Here is a 24,088-nt window from a genome sequence, read left to right on the forward strand (position 1 = left end):
TTGAATTCTTCGTATCTGAACGTCGTATTCGGTTGGGTGACAATTTGCCATCGTTGATCGATTCCGTCTTCGGATCAACGATGGGTTGCTCGCAGGTCCTATCATTCAGGAGAATTTAAGATCTATAATACTGCGAAGCCGTACTCGTCAAATCATGTTAGTGGCCGACATAGGTTTCGACAGGTACAAGTCTGCCCCAAGGATTGCCGACTACAGTCCATTTTATGGAGATCGTATCCAGAAGAACCATTAGCTACGTATGAGCTTCGTATCGTTACCTATGGTACGAAACCAGTGCCTTTCTTGGCTACAAGAACTTTGGTTCATCTGGCTACGGATGAGTAGGAAAACTTCTCCCTGGCGGCGAAGGCTATGAAGGAAGATTTTTATATGGACGACGCCATTACAGGAGCAGATGAACCGATCGTTGTGAAGAAGCTTAGATCTGAACTGGATGAGTTATTGAGGAAGGAAGGATTTGTCCTACGAAAGTTCGCTTCTAACTCTAAGACAGTCCTAGAGGGCCTAGCGCTGGAAAATTGTTCAATCCAAACAATCGATGGTATTCAACGGTGAATACGCTTGGTTTGGTATGGATGCCTAACACGGATGTTTTGCGGTTCAGTTTCCGAATCTCTCCATTGACGGAGGATGCGATATTAACTAAACGAAGAGTTTTGTCCGAAATCGCAACTCTTTTTGACCCATCGGAGCGGTTATAACAAAGGCCAAACTTACAATGCAGCTTCTGTGGCGCCTACAAGATGAAAACAACCACCAATTAGCATGGGATGTTGGGCAACTTCCTGTGAAGGTAGCAGAAGAATGGATTCGTTTTAATCGGCAACTTCCCATTCTGAACAAACTGCGAATAGAAAGATTGGTCATACTTAGTAGCAAAACCGGTGAATACACAACTGCATGTTTTTTTCAGATGCCTGAGAAAAAGCATTTGGAGCCTGTGCCTACTTACGGAGCGAAGACGTAGAAACCCAATCAATCCCAAGATTGGAGCTATGTGGTGCCCTACTAGCTGCGGAGCTGCACCAAAAAATCAAAGCTTCGATTCGCTTCAGCGGAGAATCATTTTGGATAGATTCAACTGCAAATCTTGCGTTGGCTGCTACCACCTCCGGCGACATGGGCAACATTTGTCGTCAACCGTGTGTGTAAAGTGCAAGCAATGACGGAAAGGTGCAACTGGCGACACGTACCTGGCGAACAAAATCCAGCCGACCTCATATCCCAAGAAATCTGGCCGGAAGAAGTTGTAAGCAATCAACTATGGTGGGAAGGGCCTTATTGGCTAAGTACAGCTTTTAAGAATCGGCCAATGCAACAACAATTCACTTTCGGAGAACATGAAGAAGAACGCAGGCGAGCTGCGTTTGAGGTATCCACAAAAGAAAATTAGATTTTCATCACGGAATATGTGGCACGATTTTCCAGTTTCACTACTTTGATCCGAACAACTACATATATACGACGTTATTTACACAATCTTCAAGCAAAATCCGGTTCTCGGAGGTCATCTAGTTTCATTTCGACGGAAGAGCTGCAACAGGCGGAAAATATCGTCATACTTCGAGTCCAACAATCGACCTTTCATGCGGAGATCAGTGCACTAACTAAGGGAGCAAGAGTCCCACGACCGTCTCCCCTACGCTGGTATCATCCAATCCTGGCAAACAATGGGATGCTACGAGTTGGTGGACGAATAGGTCAAGCCCAAGAGCCAGATTATACAACTCATCCAATTGTACTACCTGCTCGACATGTGTTCACAACTCTGCTGATGCGTTATTATCATCATCGTCTTTTACACGCTGGACCACAGCTGATGTTGGGTACTATTCGTCTACGATATTGGCCTCTCGGTGGACGAAATTTGGCAAGAACGATTTATCATCAGTGTGTGCGATGTTATCGCACGAAACTAAAGGCTATTCGGCAGTTTATGGAGGAGCTGCCAGTCCCTCGAGTCACCCCAAATAGACCGTTCGCATCTTCGGGAGTGGACTACTTCGGTCCAGTGTTCGTTCGAATGGGTCATCGACAGCGAGCAGTCAAGGCATATGTATCAGTTTTCGTGTGTTTTTCGACCAAGGCGGTTCATTTAGAACTAGTGACGGACATGTCGACGGGCGATTTATCCAGGCTTTAAGGAGGTTTGTCTCGCATCGTGGGAGATTCTCCAATTTATATTCGGATAATGGCACCAACTTTGTTGGGGCCAAGAACCAAATGAAGGAGCTGATCAAAAGGTTAAGGTCCAAGGAGCATCACGATGCTGTAGCGAAAGATTGCACTGATGATGGCATGGTGTGGCACTTCATTTCCACCGGCGAACCCCACTTTGGTGGGGGTACGAGCAGCAAAGATGCATCTGTTACGGGTGCTTGGAGACACGGTAGTTGCTTACGAGGATATGGTTACGCTCCTCGCTCAAGTGGAGTGCTGCTTGAATTCCAGGCCATTAACTCAGCTCTCCGACGATCCCGGGGACCTGCAACCCTTAACCCCTGGTCATTTTCTAGTAGAATTGGCCTTGCAAGCTTTACCAGATGAGGATTTGTTGCATATTCCTGTTGGAAAACTCAAGGATCTTGAAGCCACACAGTGCAGACAACAAGATTTTTGGAAAAGGTGGAGGTCTGAAGATCTTACTCAACTTCAGGCTAGCACCAAATGGTGGCAACCACCTGTGGATGTCACTGTGGGCAGTTTGGTCATAATAAAAGAGGACAACATTCCGGGGAGTTATCCGGTGGGTCACTGTAATATAGGATAAGATAGTTAATCTAATAAATAAGTAGTTTTTTGATTAAAGTGCAGTGTTTGCTATATCCACGTTTGTGTTTTCACTGTACGGTATCGAAAGCCGCGATAATCGGTGACAAACTTATCATTTACAAGCTGTGGGCAGTGATTCCGTCAGCAAGAACTGTGTTTTCTGAGTTTAACCCAAGGGAACCAGTCTAGCTATCGAACACATAGAATAAATGGCAAAATAAAATGGTAAGCCATATGATAACTGTAAAAGGCAAAAAATAATGGTAAGCCATGAAGCAAATTTTATGGAAAAAGCTTCATTGAGAAATACATAATTTAAACATCGTGTATTTAATTTTGTCTTAAATTTGTCTCGGCTTATGTGGGAAAATTATAAGCTGAGTTTTGGAAGCATCCATTTCCATTTTTGCAAGTAAGTGGAGAAAATATCCAAACTTTTTTGCAAGTGTCGGACCAGGTGTTCGCCACTCGCCAAGTACTGCAGAAATGCCGCGAATACAACGTGCCCACACATCATCTATTCATCGACTTCAAAGCCGCATATGATACAATCTATCGGAATCAGCTATGGCAGCAATTGCACGAACACGGATTTCCGGATAAACTGACAAGCGACGATGGATCGAGTGATGTGCGTCGTTCTAGTTTCAGGGGCATTATCGAGTCCTCCGTAAACTGCGTGGTTGGTGACGGACCGAGCCGAATGGAGCAGACTCTTATATACCGCACAGGCCACTTCGGCCTATGTCTGAATAAATAATATTAATAATATAAACTCAGGAGGATTTTACGTAAAACTTCAAAATAATTCCCCGTGAAATTGCAAAATTTCCTCGTGGAAATCCCGAATAATTTTCCATAGAGCTTCCAAAAGTTTCCGTGAAAGATTCAAAGCATTTCCCGTGGATAATCCGAATAATTCCAGTGGAAATTCCGAAGCATTTCGCATGGACATTTCATTTCGTATAATATCTAATTACCAAACTGTTTATCGGATTAATTCGTATGTATGTAATGTTTAATAAATCAGACCATATCAGCCAGCGCTGGATGATCGGCATTACTCGAAAACAAAAGAACAAACAATAACAAACGAAAACAATATGCTTAATCTTGAGATCGTAATATGGTGAAATAATCTGATCAGCAGATTAGAAACAGATCTCGATTTCGATAGTACCTATCCAACTAGCCCAGTCTTAATATATAAGCATTGAAACAATTGGTATGGGATAATAATCAAAAATGTTTTCAAGGACACATACTTGAAGCCGAATCAATTCAATCAATTTTTATTTTCAACAAATACCTATCGAATCGCGATATGGTTCATCCATAAGCTTGATAACAATACCCAATTTCATAGTCCACGTGCGGAAAATTTCCTTTCTGTTACGTTTTCAACGTGGTCATCCCTTTCAACGAGCAGGGTACTGAACTGAACCAATTGAACCGAACACAACCGCACACAACTTGTAACTTGGCACAGGTCGCATTTGGGTTGCCCGGACAACTGACGTAGTTTGTTGAATTTCTTTTGGTTCAGAAAAAATAAAGTCAAGTTTGGTGAAGATAATTGATTCGCTGAATTTCATTATCACCTACGTGCCATTTTAGTGCAAGTATGCCCGAGCAGCAAATTCCGGCATACGATAGGCCATCTTCGAGTTCTTCGTCGGAGCCGGTTTCCCAGGAGCACTCCCTCGTGGGGGCCGTCGACGAGCGCAGAAACAACGCAAATGACCGCGAAAACCAATTTGTAGCCATCAGAAATTTGATGAATAATAATCGGAATTCGCGAAATGGCATTCGCGCTATGATTCCACACGTTCCATTCGAACGATCTTTTATTCCCGCACCGACAAGGTACTACCCGATAGTAATCCCAGCGGAACCCACAATTGAAGATCTTCTGGTAAGAATATGGTCCCAGGTCAGGTATGTTGACGAATGAATAATTCATTTTGTAAATCCATCCATAGCGCCAAGCAGCTGGGACCAGTGAATTGCATCGGGTGTCCGAAATCAAGCTCAAGGTAATATCTCACATGACCAGCCTGCAAAGAATTCCGTTCTTCATACCGAATTTACGGGGCTTACATTTGGAGGCAGTATTGTAACGACCTTGAGGGATTTGGGTTGCGATATGACGTCGCTTGTTTACCTGAACGTGAGTCGGTGCAGTTTGAAAAATTTAGATGGCACCAGTGGGCTGGAAACGTTGGAGGAACTGGTGGCTGACTATAATACGATTGAGGAAGTAGGACCGTGTACCAACTTGACCATGATCAAGAAGATCAGCTTGAAGGGGTAAGTTGATTTATTGTTAGATACCTTAACTTGGGACAGATGCATCACACTAGTGCCAAGCTGTAATCAACTAAGGCGATCATTTTGACGCTAAGAAAACTGAATGAAATAGAAATCTAGGATATGATTTATTTCGAGTATTTATTTTTTTCATATTCAAAAATGCATATGGGCTTGAAATTTTAAAGGTTTTCTTTTTTTATTTACACAGGAGGCAATGCACGTTCCATTATATCTGAGGCCCTGAGGGTGTTATTATTTTTGCATCTATAAAAACTTATGTGACTAGCTCAAGTTTATTTTTTAATTATGTATTACCAACCTGATTTCTTGTTCGTTTTGGAGTAAAATTTAAGGATTCCAATAGAATTTATCATCTCTTAGCAAATTTTTTGAAATATTTGTTGGGATTTCATCTATAACAAAAAATGTAATTTAATTCAAATTCTAGAAACCCAATGGCGGTTGGTTGGGTTGGAATTAGGTAGATACCATCTACTAGTCTTGCAAACCTACAAAACGTTTAATTTATACTTTCAGCAATCGTATAACGGATCTCGGCAGCTGCACATTCCTCGCACTTTGTGAAAATTTGGAAGTGTTGGACCTTCGCGAGAATTTCGTTTCGGAAAACCCATCGTTTCGTCACATGTTGAAAGAAAATATCCCACAGCTTCGCTGTCTGAACGAGATTCCATTCTCCGAAGTTGCGCGAGAGGAAAATTCCGACATGTCCAGTTCCGAGTACAGGTCAAGCTCATCGAGTAATGATGACGAACGTCGAGGTCGCTGGGATGTTCGGGGAGCTGGCGACGGAGCTTGGAACGAACGTCAACTTCGACCCGCAACAAGCCATCAAGAACGAACCGTCACTGTGGAGCTGTTAGATGATGCTCGACCCGCATCGGCTGGTAATTAATTCCCATCACAAGCAATGAACCACACCAAGACTGAAGAATTCTATTTTGTTACCTCTTTTCAATCAATCAGACGCTACTAGATTAAAGAGTCAACTGACTTCTGGTGAACCGATTTGCGGAACAATTGTAACAAAAGCCCGTCGAACCCGAAGACACCGAACGGCTTGGGGTGAATCTACGTCCTGCTCCAGTATGAGTAGTTCTGATTCATCCTATTCAAAAGATTTTCCTGATCGCCTTCCACAAAAGCACGTTGATTTAGAGCTAGGCGTTATCGGCATGCAAAACCAACCAACCGTATCGACAGAAGGCACAGGCGATGATTCACAAAGTTTGCTACGAGCGGCCCGAATGTGGCGGCAACGATCACTTCAAACGCGGGAAGCCATTCGTGAACATGACCAACTGACACGCCATATGAGCGAGGACTAGCGTTAGATTAATTTAAACTAAGTTTTCTTTGTTGACTGCACTTAAATAGATTTTATTCTTGCTAATAAACTCTTAGACCTAGTAGGAAAACAAAACCATTTCACAAAACAAGGAAATCGCGGATCATCTTGTTAACGAGTACTGGCTGATTCTGTTGCACGTAATGTCCGGACCCAGGCACAACTCTGCATCTTAATTGAGGTATACTTCGCATCAACAGTTGCCCACTCTGCATAGTTATAAATTTATCGTCCTCTGCCATCAAATACAAACCTGGAGCATACTTTTCAATTTTGGGCAGTTTTTCCTCTTTCCTGAGAAAACTAAAGTTTTCTCTGTAGTAATCGATCGCTCTCGTCAGTGACCCACTGTTCGAAAATGTGTACTTGTAGGCCTCCAGTTCCGAACTCGTCAAAAATTCCCCCATATTTTTCTCGATATAATGGAAATCTCTCGCTCTGATATAAAACTCCGGCAACCACGGCATCAAAAAGAAAAATGCATACCAAGACATCAGAAATTGGCACCAACTGGTAGCCAACAGTCTTCTGAAAACGTCTAACGATGGTGCTCCCATCATGATGTACCGATCTACCATTTCCATGTGTTTTTGCACAAACTGAAAACCAATGATCGCTCCCCAATCATGTCCAACTAAAATCACTTTTTCATAACCCATCATAACAACAAAACTCCTCACATCTTCAACCAGCAAATCCAACTTATAGGCAGCACGATCATTCGGTGCACTTGATCTCCCATACCCTCGCAGATCTAGTGCCACCACTCGATAATCTCTCGAAAACTCCTTCATCTGATGACGCCAACTAAACCAAAACTCAGGAAATCCATGAAGAAACAGCATCAGCGGTTTTTCAGGATTTCCATCTTCGACATAATGCAGTTTGTAGCCCTAGAAGATAGATCTTTCAATGTGATAACATTCCTTTGACAGTTTATTTACTCACGTTAACATCAGCATATTTGTGTCTTCCGAAAGCAGGGTCGTCCAGTACGGCGGGAGACAATGATCGCTTTCTTGTTGTCCAGTCGTAGGGATCTGCAAGGAACTCGAGTCCTGTGTGGAGCACAAACAGAACCCCGTAGAACGCACTGATAGAATAAACAATAATGGCTTGGATGATACGCAGGAGTTGTTGCATGGTTGCGTGCTCTTGTTATGACTGCTCTTCTGTTTCAGTACTGCAGTCATACTTATGGAAGCCGGTACAACAGTCAATCGATTTGATCAGATTGTTAAAGGTACTAATAACAAAGCGCAAGTGCAGGATGAGATAGGCATCGATACCAGAGGTGTTGGAAGTGTATACAAAGAACGATTAACGGTTATGGTGTGATTGATACAAGGGTAGCCTCACAAATAGAGAAGATTATTCCAAATTTTGGAACGATAGGCGAGACTTGATCCCCTTTTCTCATTTTCGATGTACCACAGGCAAAACCTTTCGCACAGACTCTTTGAGAAACATATGATTGAACTTTACTGATGTGCGACAGTCTGTAAATTGTCGTTGCTATTGATACACATTCAATTTTTTGAATCTCTGTCAGAAATAGAATTTTCAAATACTCAGGGGAATTGATCCCGCTCTAAGAACTTGCTTCGATGAAAGTGCGCCGCCGTTTAAAATTTGCAGAAGTCAGCAAAATTTTCCGTGGAAATTCCGAAGATTGAATGCAATTTCTGTTAAATTTCCAAATTGATGACCCTACAACATCTAAAAAGGTAACACTGCATCACATCTCTCCATAATAGCTAATTAAATGAAAATCTACACAAAAACACTTTGAAACACCGGAGAACTTTTCGTAAAAATACCAATGGTTTCCTTAAAAAAATCACTACAACTTTCCATTGGAGTTTCGAAAAGCTCTCCGTAAAAATTAAGACGGAAATAGAAAAATCAAATGGGAATTTTAAAGGATTTCCCGAATCCAAATAATTTCTCTAATAAAATGTTTGGTCGAGCATTTCCTTCGGCCGCCGAAAAAATCGGTTTGCCGAATAGCTCATCTGGCCGAGAAAATCGTTTGGCCTTTGGTCGAATCGGTTGTTATTCTGTTAAACTGGGTCATCTGGCCCAAATGGACGTTCAGCCGAAAGTGTCATTCGTCTGAACTGGTCTTTTTGATCTGTTAGGGCAGCGGTTCTCAACCTTTTTCTTGAGAGGTATCCCTTTGAACTTTTGCATTAATTGAGGTACCCCCTCTCGAAATTAGGCTTCCAATTATTTTGAAAGAATAGTACCGAGCCCTTTGAAGGGAAGCTCCTTTGAGCTTTTGTAGCCCTTTGAGGTGGACTTCCGCGCCTCTTCATTAGAAGCTTCTGAGCATCTTGTAGAGAAGCTTCCGAGCCTCTTGAAGGCGGTTTTCTAGCCACTAAAAAGGAGGCTTCCTTTGCAGCTTAAAACGACGCTTTCAAGCCTCTTGAAAGAAGGCTTCCGAACCACTTGAAAGTAGACTTCTGAGCCTCTTGAAAGAAGGATTCTGAGCCTCTTGAATGGGGGCTTGCGAGCCTCTTGAAAGAAGGCTGTCGAGCCTCTCGAAAGGAGCCTTCCGAGCCTCTTGAAAGGAGGAGGCTTCTGAGCCTCTTGAAAGGAGGCTTCCGAGCCTCTTGAAAAGATGCTTTTAAGTCTCCTGAAATGTGGCTTCCTACCCTCTTGAAAGGAGCCTTCCGAGCCTCTTGGAAGGAGGCTTTTGAGCCTATTGAAAGGAGGCTTCTGAGCCTGGAAGAAGGTTTTTGAGCCTCTTGAAAGGATCTTGAAAGGAGACTCCCAAACCTCTTGAAAAGAGGCTTCCCAGCCTCTTAAAAGGATGTTGAAAGGAGTCTTCCGAGCCTCTTGATAGGAGCCTCTTGGAAGGAGGCTTTTGAGCCTCTTGAAAGAAGGCTTATAAGTCTGGAAGGAAGCTTTTGAGTCTATTGAAAGGAGCCTTCTGAGCCTCTTAAAAGGAGGCTTCTGAGCCTCTTGAAAAGATATTGAAAGGAGGCTTCCGAGCCTCTTGAAAGGAGGATTTTAAGCCTCTAGAAAAGGATGATTTTGAGCCTCTTAAAAGGAGGCTTCTGAGCCTCTTGTAAGGCTTCCGAGCCTCTTGAAAAGACACTTTAGAGCCTCTTAGAGGGAGGCTTTTGAGCCTATTGAAAGGATACTTTTAAGTCTCTTGAAAGGGATTTTTGAGCCTCTTGAAAGAAGGTTTCCGAGCCTCTTGTAAGGTAAAACGAGGCTGCTAAGCCTCTTAAAAGAAGACTTACGAGCCTCTTGAAAGGAGGCAACCTAATCACTTGAAAGGAGGCTTCTGAAGTGCCCAGGAGTCTTCCGAGCCTCTTGTAAGAAGGCATTCAAGCTGTTTGGAAGAAGGCTTCTGAGATGCGTAGAAGGATGCTTCTAATCCTCTTGCAACGAAGCTTGCTCATTCGATCTTTTGTTCCGCAGCCCTTTATACATACATTGTGTTGGTTGTGGAAGGCAGAATACAATTGGGATTTATTGCTCGCATTGCATATTATGTACAATATAAATTTTTGAAATAAAAATACACAATTATCAAAACTATATCAATGAGCTTTGATTGAAATTGTAATACGTCCGCCATTACGCATTTGTGTCCGAGGTACCCCCTAGGGCCAGCGAAGGTACCCCCAGGGGTACATGTACCCCAGGTTGAGAACCGCTGTGTTAGGGGGTCGTACGCATATTACGTAAGCTATTTTATTGCGTTTTTCGAGCCCCCCTCCCTCATATAAAGTTTTTTTTTATACAAATGATTTTTTATTTATATGGTGCGTAAGAAAACAACAGACCACCCGTCCCCCAATAAGTGCTTACGTAGTATGTGTACGGCCATGGCTAAATTACCAGTCTAGCAGAATATCCAGTACGGCTGTCTATTACTTTCGGCCACATGACAATTTTAGCCAAACTATTTTCGACCTAATAAACGTTTCGGACAAACGTTCCATTCTGCCAAATTGAATTCGGCTTAACGAGTTATTCCACCAAGTGACATTCGAACAAATGGCTATCCGCCGAATGAGAGATCTGTGCAAGAGTTCATCAAATTCACTCACCTAATGGTGGACATTTGAATACCCCACTTGAACAGAAATTAATTTACGACCCGCTCAAAAGTCATAATTTCTTAGGGGAGTTCATTTGGCATTTGTCTATCTTCGGCCAATCGATGGGATGGCCGACCATTAATCCGAAAGATGTTTGGCCAAATTTATCATTTGACTGGAAATTTCCAGAGGTGAGCCAGCCAAGGGTTGAAAGCCTCTTTAGTAAAGAAGAAAAACAAATTGGCTGAAAATCATCTGACCGAAAATGTCGCTTATCTGAAATGGAAAATGTCTTTCGACCGAACTGATCAATTGGTAAAAAGGTGTTTGGCAAAATAAGTCATTTGACCGTTTGGTAAAATAGGCCATTTGATGCCGTTTGCTAAAATGGTCCTTTGCCCGAAAAGGTCATTTGGTCGGAATGGTTGTTTTGTTGAAAGGTCATTTGACCGAAAATGTCATTTGGCCAAACAAGTATTTCTGTCCATATTACCCGTTCGAACAAATGACAGAGTAGTCATTGGGAAAGTAAGTATAATGCATTTGTTATTCGTCGTGAGCAGAAGAAAAATATCTATTTGATATTCGGTGGATCATACGCTTCGCTCCGGTCGAGACAAGTGCGATCTTCCGTAGCTTGCAGTAGCCATCGGAAAAGCAAGTACAGTGCGTGTGTTATTCGTCGCGAGCATAAGAAAAAAAAACAGATTAATCCACCTAGCGATGGTAATGCCTTTCTCACGCGTCATAAAATGAAATTAAAAAAAAAAACATTAGATAGGTCAAAATAGCACTTTAGGGAAATAGATTTCATTATTTCACGACTTTTGGGTATTAACTTATATTTATCATGTTTGAGATAGCCTTAATAAAACTAAACATAAAAATATGTAGGTTAGGCGAAAAAAGTGTCAAAATAATAGATAAGAATATAGTAAAAACTGAAATTTTCCACATTTTGATGAAACATCTAACACTTCGGCGAGGCAAAACGCCCTAGTGGAACTATCCTACAATGTACTCGCGCCACCACGCACTGTCCATACCAGAATGCTGATGCGCTGATGCGTGGTACGTTGTTCCCTAAGAGCTGCCGGCTAAAAGGAGTTTTGCCTCATGAGTTTTCCGGCAACGAAATATCATCACTTTTTCTAAATGTGAATATCTTCTTTCTATATAATAAAAATGAGTTTGGGTGTCCTTCCTGACGATTTAACTCTCCAACGGGTTAACCGATTTGCAAGATTTTCTCACTAATCGATTCGTTTTGAGATCCGCAATGTTTGTACATACGAAAAGGTGGTGAATTTAACGAGGAAAGGTAAAAAATCATAAGAATACACTTTTTGGTCAGCTGTTGAGAAAAACAAAACAATCGCATCGAAATTGATCTAGAGTGCGGTGCTGCAAATAGTTCATTATGACATTTTCACCACCCGGGCAAAGCTGGGTTTCTTTCGCTAGTTATCAATATAATTGAGTTATCATATTAACAATATGATAGCTAAGGCATAAAAGCAGTCTATGCTTAGCTAGGGCATATTGCCCCTCCTTCCCCTACTTTCTGGTTTACCGAAAGGACGACGGGCTTGGCGGCAATGGAAACGGTTTAGCGGGTCGGGGATGTAGAGGGTGTATTCAATAAAAATGGCCACACACATATTTACTCACCAAAACTGAACAGATTATCGGATTGTCTTGAAATTTTCAGAGAATGAAAAACTTTTAATAAGTTATGATTTACAATAGTTGTTTCATTTGATTTTATTGCCCATCCCGAATGCGCGCACTTTTCTTTTCACTCCACCCATCAAATTTTGTACAATCGATTTTTCCTATATTTTTGTTGTGTTTACCCAAATTTTCTTCATCTCCAGCTCTGTTTTAATAATTTTAGGATGTTTTTGAAGTTTCGTCTTCACAATTGCCCAGAATTTTTCATTTGAGCGAAGTTCCGGTGAGTTTTGTGGGTTCATATCTTTTGGCACAAATTTAGCTCCGTTTGCTCGGTACCACTGCAATACGTTACGAGCATAGTTGCAAGACGCCAGATCAGGCCAAAATAGTGTTGGTACGTTGTGTTTTCTTATGAATGGCAAAAGACGCTTCTTGAGACACTATTCGGTGTAAATCGTACCGTTGAATGTTCCGGAAGTAATGCAGGGAGTTCTTACTTCACCACATCCGCAAATCGCCTGACTTCTTAGCAAATTTTAATAACTTCATCGCTCGGGCATCCTCCGGAATGTCGAACTTAGACTTGGCAACAAAATATTCTTGCCCAGGAAACTGACGGAATCCATGTTGAATCCATCACGATGCAACAGGATTTGGTGAACAATTTCGTGTAAAGTTTCCGTGCGCGGGTTTTTGCAGTGGTGTTATGCTTTTCATTTCGGTTTGGGGCTTTTTGCACCTTGTAAACATGTAACCCAGCACGTTTCATGTTTTTTGTGCACGAAACCAACCGACATCTTGGACTTGTTAGCAACATTTCGTTTGGAAACTTATTGAGCTGTTCTACCACTCCTGGTCATTTTACTTCCTTCTTTTGAACACTCAGATGCTCCTTGTTTTTATTACACGAGATACAGTTGAATTTGAAATCCTAAGTGTTTTGCTATCGATCAGTGGGGGTGTTTTGCTATCGATCGGAGGGTGCACAAAAATTTTTCACTGGCAAAAATTTTTCACTGGAGTCAAAAAATATATGGAAATATACTCATTTTTACCCAAGGAGTGTTTGTTTTCCTTTTATCGCCACTCACACATTCGGACGTGAGAATCTCAATGAAACTCTGCAGATGTAAACAATATACTATAAATAAAAGTCAAATTTTCAAATTTCTAACTCATGCGGTTTAAAAGTTATAGGAAATTGTCGGTGTGCCATTTTTATCGAATACACCCTTTAGTCCTGCCTCCCTCGTTTGCTGATGGAGGAGGTCCCTAACCCAGCACTTCTTGGAGTCCAATCCTGCAGATTCTCCATTGCTTAGGAAGAAAAAAAAACACACACAGGCGCGTTTCCCTCGGGAGACGACCGGGCCCTGGTACCAGTTCACTGTTTTGACGTAGGAATACGTCTACGTTTTCTATATTGGGGAACACTTTACGATTGCGAAAATCGGGGACCGTCACGAAAATATGATAGACTTTAAACTTTAATATCTAAGCCGTTTCTCGATGGATTTTCAATTTTTTTTTTACCATTCGATCAAGGATGAGTCAACGCTTCTTCGTATTTATTTGAAAATACTGATTTTATTATTATTATTATACTATTTATTATCGATAATTGATAAAAAGTTTGGAAATAGGTCAATAGGTAATCACGTACATGCATTACTAGCACAGTCATCAAAAATCAATCACTTGCGGGTTTGGATCTAATCCTCAGTTTGAACAAGGTTTCACGCAGAGCAGACGCATCAAAGCGATCGCTGCGGAGCGGACACAGCATCACCGAGGCGCTAATAACATTTTCAAAGGAAATCCATCGCATTGGTGGTGGTGCTCGATGTGTTGCTGCAGATCATTCAACCTCAACGAACCAGCATTTCATATGAAGAAAGAGTTGACCATAAAAATAGCACTGTGGCGATCCCGCACCGCCTGTGCCGATGCTGAAAATTTATTACAAATTGTGGTGTCAGCAAGTTGGAAAGGAGCATTGGGAAAAGAAAAATTGGTTCTTCTCAGGACCTACATTTTATGAAAAGGAAGAGTTAATTGCGAAAATGGACTGTTTCGGTGGCATCGGGTTTGGAGTGGTAGGTTGGTTGCTGTTAGTGATTCCATCCATTAAAATTTACTGCATCATCTCCCTCCGACGCGCTATCAAATTCGCTATTTACGATTGAGTTTTGCACTTTGAAGAAAGTTTATTTCGGATAGTCGGATCAACCTTCTTTTGTATAAAATGGTGGCTTTTGTATAAAATCAATGAAGACGCCACCTCAGTGGAAACTATCTACAGCAACCACCCATCGGTGAACGTCACTCGGACATACAGATGCCGAAAGATAATGTTTTGTAATATGAAGAAACTTCGTCTTGAGTCAAATTTCTGTTGTCATTCCTCGCAACAATACGCATCTTAGATAAACAACATCTCATAACCAAATTCAGAATCTTGCGAGAAAATTTCATAGGATTCTTAGAATTTGTCATCCTCCGAACGGTCCGTTGTCTGCGGAATCCCGATCGAAATGGCTCGCGCGCGCCGAAAAGCAGCTTTCTTATATCTAATGAAGTAATTCCATTAGCCCCGCCCCTTCATTAATCGTTATGAGTGCACATTATATTTACACCTATATCAGATCACAAAGGGGCGGAGCTAACGGGCTTAATTTATTGAATACAAGAAAGCTGCTTTCCAGCGCGCGCGAGATTTCGCAGAGAGCGGTTGAACAAGATTTTACGCAGAGCGGACGAGCGGAGCGAACACAGCAGCACGAAGCCGCTCTGGTAGCATTTTCAAAGTAAAATCATCGAATTGGTGGTGGAAGTCTGCGTTGGTGGTCGTCATTTAATCTCAACAACAAATCAAAATTTTGTGAGGAAATTCCATTTGACTGCTACTGACGCCATCCATTTGAACAAACTCATTGCATCATCTCCCTCCGAAGCGCGCTTGTGGTTGTGTTATCAAAGGGCAACTTTCTGTCGTCGCCAAACGATGATAACCCGGAAAAAATCTATATCATTTCCAATGACTAACGAAACAAAACCAAAGAATCTTGCCAGAAAATTTCAATTTTCGTCGACGACGGCCAAATCGATGAAAACTGCTTTAGTTTTTCAAATGGCGCATTATTAAAAACAATAAATCTTTCCAAAATCGTCATTGTCGTTTAAACAGCCGAACAGTCTGTTTGTCTGGGTAAACAATTTTCCCAACGGTCAAAACCTCTTCTTGAATAAATAGTTTAAGTCCTGAAAAGGACTGTTTGTAATTTATTCTTGAAGTCCCGCTCACTTTACCACCAGCGCTATAGAAAACGATGCATGTACGCTTCCATCGCGTGCGGAAGTCGAACGTTGCAAATTAATATATTTGTGTTTGGTTTCGCGCCACCTCCGATTCTGCTTATTTTTCCTTTATTCCGGACTTTTTTGAGCATAATGTCTTCTAGGATTCTGCTGATTATATCCACAGAAAGATAGGCGAGTGGCTTCAGTGGCGATGCGGCCGATAAGTCGTTCCTTTTCCACGGCTGGTTCATCCAACTGGGAGCTACTTTCATTTTTTTTTATTCAGTTGACCTCCGAGCAGTTTGCACAATGCTAATAAATTTACACAAATTATGATGAAAAATACCCTCCATTTCGTATAGCTACGTAGTCCTACGTCACCTTTGCGTACAACCCGATTGGGCTGCACCTTTGAGTTTTTCTAGCCAGCCCAAGCGGAATCTGCCTAGGGGACGTGGCGGGGGCTTGACAGTACACACTTTTTTATTTCTGCAGCTCGGCAAAAATCCGCACAGCGGTGCGCCAGCAAAATAAAAAACTGATATTCCGGCAAAAATCACGTTTGTTAGCTGATTTTCTGCAAATTATTTGCTGATTTTCAGCAACTTTGAAATCTCGGCAAAAAAAACACGTTTGCTGGGGTGCGGCTGTGCGAATCTCGGTAAAAGTTCAACATTTTGCTGAGATCCCGGTAAATAAAATTAAGTGTGTAGGCTCTGTTGAATCTTTACAAAACGGATAACGGTAACGGACAGAATCGACGATTTTGGGCTGACGGTCGTGCTGTTCTACTCCCTGAGTAAGGAAGGGTGACACCGGCTTGAAATGGCGAGTGGGCCAACCAACAGTACGGCCGCCTCCGTCCCGGTAAAAAAAACTAGTAGTCCTCCGAATACGTTCAATACTCATCCACCAAGTTCTTGGTGAGTACTAGGCTCGGTTGAGATTTTCCCGATTGCGCGATCGGCTCTGCTCTGATCGGCGATGCGTCCGTGACAACCCTCGTATGGACCTCACTGCTTGCTAAGACAATCCATGGATCATTAGCGGCTACGTACGATGGGTGGTTATAACGGTTTGGAGAGGGGGACCCTATAGAATGAGTAATTCAACAAATCACACATAAGCAGACGCAGGAGCGGCGGATCCATATCAGGCTGACTTGACAAATATTTATCATTATGACAAACAGTGTACTGATAGCTTAAGGAGATTAAGGACATGGTTCTCAAGATCTGACTAAGGCTCCTGCTGCCTTAGCTCCGCCGGAACAGGAACATATCGGCACAACTGCTCCGTTATATCCTAAGAAGCAGAGGAAATAAAAGTTGGCTGGGTGGAGAGTACATCAGTCTCCATGACTCCCAAAAGGGTCAGAACTTCGCCGGGAGACGGGAGACCAGGTGGTCTAAAGAAGCAAACGCGGGATGACTCTGCCACCGTCGTAGTGACAGACGCTACTTCACAGGGAGCAGGATGGAGTACTGTAGTTGGCCAGAAGGAGAAAAGAAATAGACCGCAGAAACGGAAAGAGGCAAGAAAAATGGAGCAGAACAAGAATGAAAAGCCTCCGCCTCGTCAGAAGCCACCAAAGGGGGAAGCCGGGGAAGGCGGAAATTAAATCCCTGACCCCAGAGATGGTGATTATGTGCAGGGATCTAGACGAGATCACGTCGGTAGAAGAGCTCAAGGATGCTCTGAAGTCACAGTGCAACCTGGGCGAGGTTCAAATGGCAATCCGAATAAGGAAAGCATTCGTAGCAACACAAACAGCGATAATTCGTCTGTCAGAAACCGCTGCTAACATGGCTCTAGCGGTAGGCAAACTGACTGTTGGATGGTCTAAATGCCCATTGAAAGCCACCCCAGTGAATAAACAAGCGAAGAGATGCTTTAAATGTTTGGGCTTCGGACACCGGGCAGGGGCTTGTAAAGGTCCGGACAGAACCAACATGTGTTGGAAATGCGGGGAAACAGGTAATTTTGCGAAAGACTGCACGCAAAGACCCAAGAGCATGTTTTGCACTCCAGAGGATGGAAATGACCATCAGACGGGTGGCTACAAATGCCCTGCCTACAAGAGGGCGATCGCAGGTCAACAGTAGTGGATATAATCCATATTAATCTGAATCACTGCGAAACCGCACAACAACTGTTGTGGCAGTCAACAACGGAAAAGATGTGCGATGTCACGATAATTGCAGAGCCGTATCGAGTTCCTCCTGATAACGGCAACTGGTTGACAGATAGTTCGGGAATGGCTGCGATACAAGTTATGGGCAAATTCCCAATTCAAGAAGCGGTGGAGAGTTCATGTGAAGGCTTCGTGATTGCCAAAATCAACGGCGTCTTTGTGAGCAGCTGCTATGCACCTCAACGATATGGACCGTGGAACGGTTCAGCCATATAATGGATCAGTTAACCGACAAGCTGATTGGACGAAGGCCAGTAGTCATAGCAGGTGACTTTAATGCCTGGGCTGAGGAGTGGGGCATTAGAGTGACAAACACAAGAGGATATGTCCTGCAGGAAGCTCTAGCGAAGCTAGATGTACGATTGTGCAATGAATGCTCCGTGAGCACATTTCGGAGAGACGGGAGGGAGTCTATAATTGACATCACGTTCTGTAGCCCTTCACTGACGACAAACAAGGACTGGAAAGTAAGTGAAGACTACACCCATAGCGACCATCAGGCGACTAACGACTTAACGTGTTATTCGATCTAATGGCTTACCGCCGAAATTTTTTCGGTCAAATGTCCTTTCCCCATTTTTTGTAATTTCCCGTGGAATTGCCGAAGAGTTTCTTATAGACAATACAAAAAATCTCCCGTAGAAAACCAACGATATTCTTGTAATATTACTAAAATTCCGTGAACATTTTAAAATTTTACGTGAAATTCTAAATTCTAAATTCTAAATAAAAAAAATACATTCCAAATTAAAAAAAATGCTTACGTCAACTCCGAACCGCTTTCTGATTTTTTATTTTTCAATTTTCTACATTTTGAAGAACTTTCCATGAAAATTCCGGAGAATTACTCGTGGAAATGACAGAGTTTCCTGAAAAAAAAACTCCTTAGAGTTTCCCGCGTATATTTCGAAGATATTTCTGTTTAAATTTTGAAAAATACTCAACAGAAATTTTCCGTGGATATTCAGAACAATTATAGGAATTTTGAACAATTTATCGTGAAAATTCTGAACAATTTCTCATGTAAATTCCGAATATTTTTCCTCGGAAAGTTCAAACAATTTTGGCAAACTCTGCCGCCGACGTGGGTGTATGGGAGAAGAGGTATTTTTTTCGGAAAACGTAGCTCCTGAGCTCATTGACAGATTTGAATCATTTCCATTTAGAATACATATTCTCTAGTCTATGAGGAAACGATTTGAAAGGGGCGGATCATAGGGAAAAAAAAGATGTAAGCCGTAGAGAGTCAGCATTGTTTGGATAACGGGCAATACAATGTAACTTTTGGAGCCTTTGGACCGACTTTAAATAAATTTGGTTCGTTCGATATAATGTATGTTCCTAATAAACGAGCCAATAAAACCCAAATTCAACAACCTCATCTACAAGTCCGGTTACATGGTTCTAATCTGTAAGGATCAAGAGACTGCTGAGTGGTTAAAGAGAATATCCCCATCCATGAAACCCTGGGAAGGTGCAGAGCTAATGGCAATGGACGAAGTGGCGATTCCACGTCCAGAGATGATCCGAGCATTCTTCCCACAAAGCTCCAGCTATGATGACGACCGAATAAAGGCTCTCATAGAAAGCCAAAATGACATCACAACAACTGATTGGCGTATTGTGAAACGATCCATTCTGAAAGATATTCATGTTGAATGGATCTTCACAGTAGAGGTGCGTCGATGGAAAAATTGAAGAAGTCCAAATACACCCTCAACTACCGATTTGGTGAAATCCAACTAAGGAAGATTACAGATCAACCGACTGCCGCTACCGCCAATCCGACTGGAAGGCCGACCCAAGAGCAATCTGAGGAGGCCTCCTGTTCGGGAGAGGTTCGGCTAACTGGAAGGCCGACCCAAGAGAAATCTGAGGAAGCCTCCGGTTCGGGCGAGGTTAGTAAATCTCACCCCAAAAGCACCATAAAGGCTAGTCTGTCCGCCTCTAAAGGAAAAGCTCGAAGCTTACAGGCGACCCCTGCTCTAGTGGTACCAAACCAAAGGTATCTAAACAGGGCAAAGGGGGTGCAAAAAGCGACAGTTTGACCACAGAGACGAAACTGGCGGGCCAGGTTGCTACAGGGAAGAGAGAAAACCCGAACTGTAATATCAAACGACATCCTGATGATCCGCAACATCCAAAGCCGGACAGTCGTCGTCCGGAAAAAAGCGGGAACCCCGGAAATGGCGACTAAAGTTCTGCAAGTGAACCTCCACCATGCTGAGAGCGCCACGGGTGTGCTCTGTCGGAGGTTCACCAAAGAGAATTTAACCGTGGCCCTCATTCAAGAGCCATGGGTCAATAAATCCAGAATACAAGGTATTCCACAACACTCATGTAAGTTGGTATATGATGACAGCCAGCTTTCTCCTAGAGCGGCTATTTTATTACATAACAACTGTAAATACTTTCCAATTTCAGAATTCATAAAAAAAGACATCGTAGCAGTCAGAATGGAGGTACCTTCCGCCAGAGGGAGTAGAGAGATCTTGGTGGTCTCGGCATACTTCCCAGGTGACGTGGACGAAATCCCTCCTCCAGAAATAGCTGCGCTCGTAGCCTACAGCCACCGATACAACATCCCCTTCGTCATAGGGTGCGACGCAAATGCACATCACACCGTATGGGGAAGTACCAATATAAACACCAGAGGTGAGTACCTGTTACAGTTTCTCTCTTCCAAGAACATTGACATTTGTAATGTTGGTGACAAGCCCACGTTTGAAAACTCCATTCGTCAGGAAGTTTTGGACTTGATTCTATGTAGTCGGTCTATCTCTGATAAAATAAAAACTGGCATGTTTCTGAAGAAATATCAATGTCAGACCATAAACACATCATCTTCGAATGGGAAGGGGTCTAACGATGGAAAAACGTTTAAAGATCCTAAGAAAACTGATTGGGAATCCTACTCAGCTATCCTACGATCCGAAGAGTACATCATAGAAAGTCACATCAAGTCCATAACACAATTGGAAGATGCGTCCAAATCCATTAAAACAAAATCCTTAACGCCTACCAAGAGAGCTGTCCAACTAAATCAACTAGTTCGAGTAGAGACGTTCCATGGTGGAATAAAACTCTTGAGAAGCTTAGGAAAACTGCGCGTAGGGAGTTCAACCGTGCTAAGCGAACCGGCGATTGGAGCCTATACAGAAAGGCCCTGACGAACTACAACAAAGAAATAAGGTCAGCCAAACGGAAATGTGTGAAAGCATAGAGAATACACCCGTAGTGGCCAGACTCCAAAAAACTCTTTCGAAAGACCACTCCAATGGTGTGGGTAGCCTCCGAAAGACGGATGGTTTGCTCACTGTAGAGCCTAGCGATACACTGAGCGAATTGTTAAAGATCCACTTCCCTGATTCAATCCCTGAGTCGAGCATCGGCGACCAAGGCACTGGAATTGCTGTCTCAGATCCACAAGAGATCCAATCATGGGTTTCTGGATCTAAAAAGACGCAATAAAGGTTGCAAAGGAAGCTTTCACTCGGGCCAGGGTTGAGAGGGCTGTGAGATCTTTCGAGCCATTTAAGTCTCCTGGCATGGATGGAATATTCCCAGCGTTGATCCAAAAAGAGGAGAAAACACTGGTTCCACCCTTGGTTGAGATTTTTAAGGCGAGTCTGATTTTGGGGCACATACCTAACGATTGGCGTCAAATCCGGGCTGTCTTCATTCCGAAGGCAGGCAAGAGAGATAAAACCAACCCCAAAGCATTCAGGCCGATAAGTTTATCCTCTGTAATGCTCAAAATTATGGAAAAGGTACTATGCGAGTACATAAATCACAAATTTATGAAAGCAATGCCTTTGTCAAAAACCAATTCGCTTATCAAAGTGGAAAATCGACGATCTCGGCACTACATACGGTAGTTCAAAATCGAAAAACACTTAATGCAAAAGAAATTGCTCTTGTAGCATTTCTTGATATTGAGGCGCATTCGATAACGCTTCTTACTCGTCTATAGGGTCAGCAATGTTGAGGAGAAAATTCGACCCATGCATTGTTACCTGGGTACATGCTATGCTAGCTAATCGGAAAATCTCCTCTGAGCTTAGCGGTTCATACATCACTGTTAAAGCAACAAGGGGGTGTCCGCAAGGCGGAGTGCTTTCTCCTTTGTTGTGGTCACTGGTGGTGGATGAGCTTCTAGACAGCTTAGAGAGAAGAGGCTTCGAAGTGGTTGGATATGCTGATGACGTTGTCATTATTGTACGAGGCAAATTCGAAAGTGTTATCGTGGAAAGAATGCAATCTGCCCTAAATCACACTTTTTCCTGGTGTCAAAAGAATCAACTAGGCATAAATCCTACAAAAACTTCCATTATCCCTTTCATTAAACAGAGAAAGGTACAACTGAAACCTGAAAAGTAAAATATCTAGGTGTCATACTCGACGCAAAGCTTAATTGGAACTCTCATCTCCAATCAGTTGTGCAGAAAGGTCTCAATACACTTTGGGTTTGTTCAAAAACCCTTGGTAAAAGATGGGGCCTAAAACCAAGTATGATCATGTGGATATATAAAACCATTGTCCGTCCCAGGACAACTTACGCTTCCCTTGTCTGGTGGCCTAAAACTAATGAGGCTGCTGCAAGGGCTAAGCTCAACAAAATCCAACGCACCGCTTGCATAGCCATCACTGGTGCAGTTTACACCCACTTTGGCCCTAGACGCAATGCTTCACCTGCCCCGGTTAGATCAATTCATAAAGCTGGAAGCGGAAAAAAGTGCTCTAAGGTTAAAGAGAACAAAAACACTGCTGTCGGGAGACCTTACGGGTCACCTCAGCATATTAAATGAATTTGCCATAAATCCCGCAATAGGAATTTGTAGTGACTGGATGGAAACGGTAGTCAATTATGACTTACCTTACGATGTGTTCATTCCTTCCCGCCAGGAGTGGGAAGGAGGTGGACCAACGTTCCAACAGGCTCTATAAATTTCTTCACAGATGGTTCGAAAATGAATAATCTGACAGGATCCGGAATCTATGGCCCTACAACAAAAATTCTGTCCACTTAGGACAGTGGCCCACAGTATTTCAGGCGGAAATATATGCAATATTAGAATGCGTGTTATTATGCCTGAGGAGAAAGTATAGATTTGCAAAAATATGTATTTTCTCTGACAGCCAAGCAACATAAGTCGCTTAATAACTACACTTGTAACTCAAAGCTAGTGTGGGAATGCATTCTGGCTTTGAAAAACTTATCCATACGCAATCGAGTCTACCTATATTGGATCCCAGGACATACGGGTCTAGAGGGAAACGAGATTGCTGATGAGCTAGCCAGGAATGGATCTAATGAAAGGTTCATTGGCCCTGAGCCCTTCTGCGGGATCTCAGACTGCTCTGTGAAAATGGAACTGAACAAATATATGGTCAGTCAAATCACATCAAACTGGAATGCACTTCCCCATACGAGCCAATCCAAAAGGCTCGTAACGATTAACCCCAAGAAAACCCAACAACTATTAGGTCTCAACAAAGGGATCTCAACATCTACACCGGTCTAATAACTGGACACTGCCCCTGCAGATACCATCTACAAAAGATCGGAGCAATCCAAACCTCAAATTGACGCTTCTGTGACGAGGAGAGAAACATCAGAACACATCCTTTGCTATTGCAGTGCACTCACCCAACGTAGGTTCAAAGTTCTCAGCAAGCCCTTTTTAGGGCCTGCTGACATATGGATCTTATCCCCCAAGGACGTTGTTGGCTTCATAAAGCTAGTCTCGCCAGAATGGGGAGTCACATACTGTAACTCAGGATCTCTATTCATCAATAATAGATGGTCTTGAGTTCAGTCGATACCAAGGTATCTCAGTGACAAACATGTTACTGAGATAACTTGCGTATTCACAGCAAAAGGGTATATCACAATAGTCCTAAAATCTGGACGCAGTGATCTTCACCCGACAAACGAGGAAAAGAAAAAAAAATGTTCCTAATATAAAATTATTCCTAATATAATATTATGTTCCTATAGAGCTTGCTGACGTTTAATCATCCTTCCCTTTCAAACGCATAGGAAGGATAGAATTTATTTTCATCGAGAAACGTTTTCCGATGAAAACAAATCATATCCTCACTGTGCGCTTGAAAGAGAAAAGCAATTAGTAATCAGCAAGCTCTATAATATGTTCGATTAAAAAGATATTGAATAGAAGAGATGTGGTGAATTGTGTTCCTTTTTCAGGAAATCTGTAATTTAGAGTAATGGTGCGATTTTAAACAAATTAGAAACACATATTCTTCAACTTAGATAGACAGATAGAAAAGGAAGAAAGAAGGAATCCTTGACAGTAAAATAATTATTGCGGTGTAGAATATGATCCCGGAGGGAATAGAATGGAGTGGAGTGGCCAATTA

At 42.5% G+C, this 24,088-nt stretch overlaps 3 protein-coding genes across 3 annotated transcripts; 2 read left to right on the top strand and 1 right to left on the bottom strand.

The window, feature by feature from the left end:
• Positions 1 to 2,105: 2,105 nt before the first annotated feature.
• Positions 2,106 to 6,550, top strand: LOC134224301 (uncharacterized). The gene is given in 6 exon segments (XM_062703635.1): positions 2,106 to 2,168; positions 4,411 to 4,708; positions 4,776 to 4,884; positions 4,887 to 5,103; positions 5,644 to 6,014; positions 6,094 to 6,550. Coding segments are annotated over 5 exon segments (1,350 nt in total). The 5' UTR covers positions 2,106 to 2,168; positions 4,411 to 4,417; the 3' UTR covers positions 6,456 to 6,550.
• On the bottom strand, positions 6,478 to 7,819 carry LOC134224302 (epoxide hydrolase 4-like). Its single transcript, XM_062703636.1, has 2 exons — positions 7,424 to 7,819; positions 6,478 to 7,368 (listed from the first exon to the last, which is right to left on the bottom strand). The coding sequence occupies exons 1-2, from the start codon at positions 7,616 to 7,618 to the stop codon at positions 6,556 to 6,558; spliced, it is 1,008 nt and encodes a 335-aa protein (XP_062559620.1). The 5' UTR covers positions 7,619 to 7,819; the 3' UTR covers positions 6,478 to 6,555.
• Positions 7,820 to 17,147: 9,328 nt separating this feature from the next.
• LOC134223098 (uncharacterized) lies at positions 17,148 to 17,615 on the top strand. The gene has a single exon (XM_062702230.1). It carries the CDS (start codon positions 17,148 to 17,150, stop codon positions 17,613 to 17,615), a length of 468 nt encoding a protein of 155 aa, XP_062558214.1.
• Positions 17,616 to 24,088: the final 6,473 nt, after the last annotated feature.

The sequence above is a fragment of the Armigeres subalbatus genome, chromosome 3 (genome assembly GCF_024139115.2).
Source record: "Armigeres subalbatus isolate Guangzhou_Male chromosome 3, GZ_Asu_2, whole genome shotgun sequence".
NCBI classification, from domain to species: Eukaryota; Metazoa; Arthropoda; class Insecta; order Diptera; family Culicidae; genus Armigeres; species Armigeres subalbatus.